At 45.9% G+C, this 7318-nt stretch overlaps 1 protein-coding gene across 1 annotated transcript; it reads left to right on the top strand.

The window, feature by feature from the left end:
- Positions 1-3554: 3554 nt before the first annotated feature.
- Positions 3555-6856, top strand: irx1b (iroquois homeobox 1b). Its single transcript, XM_053447081.1, has 5 exons — positions 3555-3791; positions 4551-4793; positions 5145-5940; positions 6145-6199; positions 6808-6856. Exons 1-5 carry the CDS (start codon positions 3555-3557, stop codon positions 6854-6856), a joined length of 1380 nt encoding a protein of 459 aa, XP_053303056.1.
- Positions 6857-7318: the final 462 nt, after the last annotated feature.

Genomic DNA, 7318 nt, shown 5'->3' with positions numbered 1-7318 from the left:
AAAACAATAAATATGCACATGTTCTTCCAAAGTGGCTGGACAATCCCTTGTAAGAACTATTATTTTATAGCATAACTTATAGTAAGCAAGCCGGCTGTGCAATCGCTCAGTCACCATTCCTTGTCTAATACGCTCACAGTATTTCATGAATCATTTCAGTTGTTGTAAGGGTTTCATACTTGTAATTGTTGCATCTAAATCATTGTACTTTCCATAGACAGGTTTTTATTCCATTGTGGGAATATTTGAGTGCACTATAATTTGGACGCTGGAATAAAATGGCAGACAGTGAATAAAGTTGACTTTAGTAATGAGCACATGAGGCTTGTAGCCAGGAGATCGTGGGTTCAAATCCTAGCAGTGCCTCACTGTGAAGCATTTCAGGGAATTTCTTATCTTATCGTATAGTGAGTAATTTTGGGCACAGTCAATGATAACTTTGAAATGACGTGTTGTATCTCTGCACTGCTCGCACACCTTCAGCCACTGTGAGACAGCAAACAAGTTGAATCAGTACTTCCATGTCAGTGCTGATATATCAGGCTGTCATTTCTTGCATTAATTCTTGGTGAAAAAAAGTGATCACCATACATGTAATGTGTTTAAAAGGATATTTGCATTTTCAACTTTTAATCACTGTTGCAGATTCAATTGAACCGAGGTCTTGCGAAAGCTCTCTGTGAATGCCAAATAATCCAATTATTTAATCATTAATGCATTACGCCTATCATCTCTCCTTTGTTGAAGTGTTAGCAAACACACGCACACACACACACACACTCACACACACACACACACACACACACACACACACACACACACACACACACACACACAAGAATCAGTTTTATGATGTTTCTGGGTGTCTTTCCTCGCTGCAAATTACCCAGGAGGAAATGGCCATTGCGAGTGGATTGTGGGACACTATTCGAATGTTTCCTGCGGTAAGTTATTCCTTTGTCTGGGCCAAGCTAATAGCAGGGAATGGGATTCAAATAGAGTCAAGCTGCCTCCTGAGATCCCTCAATCCACCGTCGCCATAAAAAGAGGTCTGAGGCCAGTCTAAATATTTGGTAGTCTTAGCAGGTTCATGTTAAAAGACACACACTCACACGCACGCACAGCGCACACACACACACATGCACTGAATGCACAAGCAGGCCGAGGCTGTGAAGTTGAATGGCATAGCTCAAAGCCTTCCTCCCCCTATCCCTGCCTCTTTCTCTCTCTAAACCGCCAAACCATTCTCCCCCTTTCTCCAGCTCAGAGGAATTCATTAACTGCCTCTCCACAGAGACACTATGGAAATCAGGCAGCTACAAAGGCAAAGAGAGAGGGAGAGAGAGAGGGAGAGAGAGAGGGGAGGGAGGAGGAGGGAGAGGGTGGGTGGTGGTGGTGAATGAGGCTATATTATCCTATTAGATGGTGGATATGTCTCGTTTCCCTCCCCAGTCATGAGAAAAACATTAATTTTAAGTGAGAAACGAGACAGAGGGAGGGAGGGAGGGAGAGAGAGAGAGAGAGGGATGAAGAGAGAGAGAGAGAGAAAGAGAGAGAGAGAGAGAGAGAGAGAGAGAGAGAGGGAGGGAGGGAGGGAAATGGTGAGGGTCTTTAACATTGCTCTTTTATCGAGCTGAAATGGAGAGTCCCCTGGCTCCATTTACCTTGGCAATGAGGATAGAGCCGCTCTCCATGAATGCCATTTAAAATGCCATGGAGATTAAGCATCCTCTCTCTCTCTCTCTTTCTCACTCATGCACGCACACAACACACACACTTGATACACACATGCACACATGCACAGCAGCGGCGGCGGTGTGCTCGTCATAATATGTGTTTAGGAAAACAGCTTTGAGATTCATGAGTAAAGCCCTCTAGGTGCCAGCGCGAGGAGGGAAGAGAACGGGAGAAAGGGACAGGGAGAGAGAGGACCATCACTTAGCCAGAGTGGGCTTTAAGCACTGTAATTAAATCATTAGATTCCCTCCCTCCCTCGCTCCCTCCATCCATCCTTCCATCCCTCCCACCCACCTCCTCCCCTTCCTGTCCCTTCTCTCCCTCTTCTTCTCTCCATCTCTCTGTCTCTCTCCCTCTCTCTGAGCTCAGCCAGGCTCATCAGGGGCTCCAGTGTGAAATGATGAATCTGTATTTATGGGGATGGAGTAATTACACAGCTAACCTCTGAAGGAACCCAGGAGGGCCACAGGGCCACTGAGCAGGGCGCGGGGTGCTCAACCTCATTAGCACTGCCTGAGTGTATCTGTGTGTGTGTGTGTGTGCGTGTGCAGCAGATTGAGGCAGAGCTGCTGTTTGGACAGTTAAGCCTGTCAATGAAGACACATCAATCTTTGTCCTTTCATATATCAAAAGCAATTTTTTAAAACAGTTTCCCCACATAAACAGATTCGATTTTCTCGCGTCCCATATCTCAAGTTTATGCTTTCACACATATTTTTTGCCCCAAATACCAAACATACCTGTACTTTATAACACCGTTGACTTCACTGATAGACCTGGTGCATACAGTAGTCCATTCTTCTAAGCAAGCATCTGTCATTTTCCACTCCACAGCCCCTGTGTGCTCCTGATCTCTGCTTATCTCCTCAGCCTCTGTCATTATACCGTCAGTGTCCTTTACCTACTCTCTGAAACAACATGCTCCACTGACTTCCGTCGATAATCACGGACATTCCTCGCAGATCTGGCCGACCATATCAGTGCCTCCCGACCCATCTGCTGACCAGGATGTCCCGGCATGCCCCGCGGATCACCTGTCAAAGCACCGAGAGAAAGAAATAAATGAAGATATTCCAGAGAGAGAGGTGTGCAACAGTTGTTTCTATTCTAATTCATGTTTGTTTGTCTTGTTATTTTTTATTATGGTTGTAATTTCAATTTGTGCATTTCTTCCTAATATTTGCAGCTATTATAATAAAAAAGACGTGAGCATGGCAACGAGGCAGTGCTTTGGTGCGTTTGTCAAATCCAAAATGACCAAAAATGCAAATTCACACATGCACACGCTTGCACACACTTCACAGGTTCCCTTTTCTGCACAGACAGTAAAGACTGCAGAAATTAGATCTCACAACACACACACACACACACACACACACACACACACACACACACACACACACACACACACACACACACACACACACACACACGCACACACACACGCACGACCTAGGCTAACCAATGCACTAATCGCCTGCCCCGGGCATAGGAGGAGCTTGGTGCTTAAGTAGGCTGCCAATCAGTCAGTCAGCTCCACATCCAGAAGCTCCCGCGGCCAGACGCACGCATCACTCCGCACTCGAGGTGCCAAACTGCGGCTCTGACACAACTCCGGCTCGGTTGAGAGAAGCTTGACAGTTTGTGGGGAGAAAAAAAGAAGAGGGGGGACTCTGGTGGTTTGGACGCCCCCTTCATCCTCCGCTACTCCGTCTTTCTGGGGATTCCTACTTTTTTGCCCTCTCTCCCTTGCCTCCTCTTTGCTGTTGTGTGACTTTTTTTGGGGTGGAGAGATTTACCGTGCGCGCTCTCCGGACATGTCTTTCCCTCAGCTGGGGTACCCCCAGTTCCTCAGCGCCTCCCATGAGGTGTACGGGGGCGAGCGGCCGGCCTCTGCCCGGGAGGGAGCTGCCGAGGGCGGCTTGAGCTCCTCTGCCACCGCCGCGGCTGTCGGCTCCATGCTGGGGATGTACGGGAGCCCGTGGGTGGCTCACAACTACAGTGCCTTTCTGCCGTACAGCGGAGCCACAGACCTCGCCCTCATCTCCCAGATGGTGAGAGTTGTTTAATGTTGATGACACAGGCTGATCTGTCCTTTATTATACGTTAATACGCAGTCAATCAATGGCTCGAAGTGACGGAGACATGTCATGCGTATGCTCTAATAATTGATTTAGATAATAACTGGACCGTTATTTAGTCTAATCGGCTCATTGGCAGTTTTATCATTCAATCAGTGTGTGTAGGTGTGTATAGTCTAAATCATACATCACTGTAGAATTAGATCAATATATCATAAGTGGAATCATAAACATAAACTTCACAATTTTAGGTTCGGGCATATTGTTTTCGTTTCTGTAAATTATGTAAATCCTAAAGGGGAAATTACTGCTTATTCTAACTTCATTGGTTGAGAGTCTATTCTATTAAAAGGTTTATTAATTAGAAAGCGAAAATAATTAATAATAATTTAATAGTACAAATGTTGTGCCTCTTACAAATGTTTATGTTTGAATTTTTTGTTCGATAGTCTAAATCTCAACAAAAATATATATATTTAAAGATCATTTTAAATTCAGCCACTTTAGAAATAAATTCACTGATATGGGCTATTTTCTTAATTCATTGTGTTTCTCATTCTGTATTTACCTAAATGTAGGCTCTAATTCACCCAAAACTTTAAAAAAAACGTCCCCCCAGCCCTCCCCACATAAATAATAAATGATGTGGCCTTTTAATTAAAAATGTATGAACTTCAGAGGAAATTATATTTAAGTCGCTCAACAAGTTGCTTTCTCCAATAACATGTCCAGGGCTCCCAGTATGAGTTGAAGGACAGCCCGGGCTCCCACCCGGCCTCCCTGCCTGTCCACGCCGCGCAGGGCTTCTACCCGTACGGCCAGTATCCGTACGGGGACCCGTCGAGGGCCAAGACGGCCACGCGGGAGACCACGAGCACCCTGAAGGCCTGGCTGCAGGAGCACCAGAAGAACCCGTACCCCACCAAGGGGGAGAAGATCATGCTCGCCATCATCACCCGGATGACGCTCACACAGGTGAGTGCATGGTGTGTAGAAGTGTCAGCTGTGACCGGACGTGTAAAGGGTTTAGAGGAAAGAACTCGGTGCCACATATTAGTGAAGAACATGAGCTTATTTCCTTTTCTAAAGATCATGGCCACACTTGTCACCTCCAATAGCAACAGTTCATTAAACTACTTGTTCCATGACATTGTTTGACAACTCATTTACAGTGTGTGACACTTCCACACCCAGAGTTACAAGTCTTATTTCCAAGCTCTCACATTGACCATAACATTTATTTTTCATATTTAAACATGGACATATATTCACAGTTTTTCACCCTGTGTATTCAAACCTGACTTTAAAAAGTTTTTCGTTTCCCAGGTGTCGACGTGGTTCGCCAACGCGCGCAGACGCCTGAAGAAGGAGAACAAGGTAACCTGGGGCCGCAGCGCCGAGGACCGGGACGGCCGCATCTTCAGCAGCGACAACGAGGACGAGCCCGGCAAGAACGGCAGCGACGACGAAGACGAAGACGAGGAGATCGATCTGGAAACTGTGGATATCGAGAGACCCGAGGAGCAGTGCGCAGAGGAGGAGCAGGGCTCCGCCAAAGTCGAGGCCGAGGCGGGCCTGTCGGCCATAGAGCAGGCCTCGGAGCCTCGGAGCTCCGAGAGCGGCAGGACGCTTTCTGTGGAGGGCCTGAGAGGAGTGGAGGCGGCCATTTCTCTTAATAAATCGCCCGTTGTCAAACTCGCAGTGGATCATTCTCCCAGCAGACAGGAGTGCCAGAGACCGGCTCAGAGCAAGCCCAAAATCTGGTCCTTGGCAGAGACCGCCGCAGCCCCCGACAGCTCTCACAAACCTTCCCCTGCGGCCCATGCGCATCACCCGGCTTTGGCCTCAGCCGGCCACCCGGCCTTGCTCCCGGGTCATGGGATATATACGTGCCAGATTGGCAAGCTTCACAACTGGGCCAACGCGGCTTTTCTGAACGCCAACTCTCTTTTGAACATGAGGTCGCTCCTCGGTGGGGCGCCGGCCGGACACCTGCCTCTCCACGGCTCGGTGCCGGCTGCGCGTCATGACGCACGGCCGGTTGCGGCGGGCCCGGGAACTTCGGGAACGGAGGATGACAGTGATGTCGAGTCGTCGGGAAGCTTCAGTCCAAAAAGAGATGGTACGTGTTGAACTGTGCAACGCTCTGTAAATTAATTTAACTCAATACGCCTTACATGCGCCAACAAAACAACAATTTAAGGACGAAATAAATATATTTTTCAAACAAAAATTTGACACGACAATCAATACAAAAAATAACGATTGTTATTATTAATATTATTACAACATTTGCTAAATATATACACAATTTGTCTTCCTACAGACGAAGAGAGCGACCACAGGCCCGATCCCCTGAAGTTCCAGCTGATCACTGACAGGTACAACTACCTTCTGCCTCTCAAATCAATTTAGCATCATGACATCGTCCACCTTAAATTTCTCCCCACACGTCTTCTGCTAAACGAACCTCAGAGGAGAGGTAAACACAGTTACACCTGAGCGGGCAGCAGGCACAACCTGCAGCCCATAAATCATGCGATCGAGACCCCACTTTAACGCTTTGTCAGGCACCAGTCTAATATATCCTGCGACCCCCCTCCCCACCCACCCTCCCTCTCTCTCGGAGTTCTCGCCACCTAATGTCATTTAAATAATCTGCCGCCGTTTATTCACGCCCCCTCAGTGAATGCACCTAATGTATGTCAAAGCAAACGCTGATAGCAACATCATGAATGAAGTGGAGGGTGAAAAGACATAAAACAATTTACCGGCATGATGTTTTTTTAATTTGCATAAATTGAGCTCAACAATGTTTTAATATGATCTTTAAAATGCTAAAGTCATACATTTAAAACTGGCTAATTATTTTTTAAATGTGTTTAAATAGAATTGTGCTTTTGGAGTTATTGTCATTAATACATGCTGTCATTGATTTTTATTTTAGAACTAAACCTGTGTTTTCTTTGTTCCTGTTCCTTTCCCACAGACCTCACCATGGCACAGCATCACAACGAGTCCTGACAACAACGTTATGAGAAGACCCAGAAAAGAAAAAGAGAAAGGAAACATTTTATTTAACGGAGAACAGTTTAACGAAGGATATTTTTTTTCCCGGCCAGGGCACCTGTCATAGTATTACTGTATAGCTTACATGCAAAATACATGGTTGGTTTTGTCACAGATTTGCTTGTATCTCTCTTTCATGTCCTATGTTTTTATTGTCCCCCCCCCCCCCCCCCCCCCCCCCTCGCCTCTTCTGTTGTGAATGAAAACCTTGAAAATTGTAAATACAGGATATGAATTTGTCTTTAAAGAGTATATTTTTTGGGAACTAAATAAATGTCATTATAGTCATTTATCATTCGAGACTTTTCTATCATTCTTGCCATCATTAGAAAGTTGTCCGTCTTTTTATTTTTTAAAAGCAAAAAGAAGTTTAACCTGGAAAAAGAAGGTTAACCTGGATGTTAATTTCACTTTTAGTATTTATCTTACTT

Source organism: Pleuronectes platessa, chromosome 18 (genome assembly GCF_947347685.1).
Source record: "Pleuronectes platessa chromosome 18, fPlePla1.1, whole genome shotgun sequence".
Taxonomy (NCBI): Eukaryota; Metazoa; Chordata; class Actinopteri; order Pleuronectiformes; family Pleuronectidae; genus Pleuronectes; species Pleuronectes platessa.
The sequence above is the reverse complement of the archived record's forward strand: the minus strand, read 5'-3'. Positions and strand labels throughout refer to the sequence as shown.

Bases quoted from the DNA above. Each gene is read 5' to 3' on its own strand.
- irx1b (XM_053447081.1), top strand. From the start codon at position 3,555: ATGTCTTTCCCTCAGCTGGGGTACCCCCAGTTCCTCAGCGCCTCCCAT. The intron at 3,792-4,550 runs GTGAGAGTTGTT...TAACATGTCCAG, and splicing joins TCGCCCTCATCTCCCAGATG to GGCTCCCAGTATGAGTTGAA. The intron at 5,941-6,144 runs GTACGTGTTGAA...GTCTTCCTACAG, and splicing joins CTTCAGTCCAAAAAGAGATG to ACGAAGAGAGCGACCACAGG.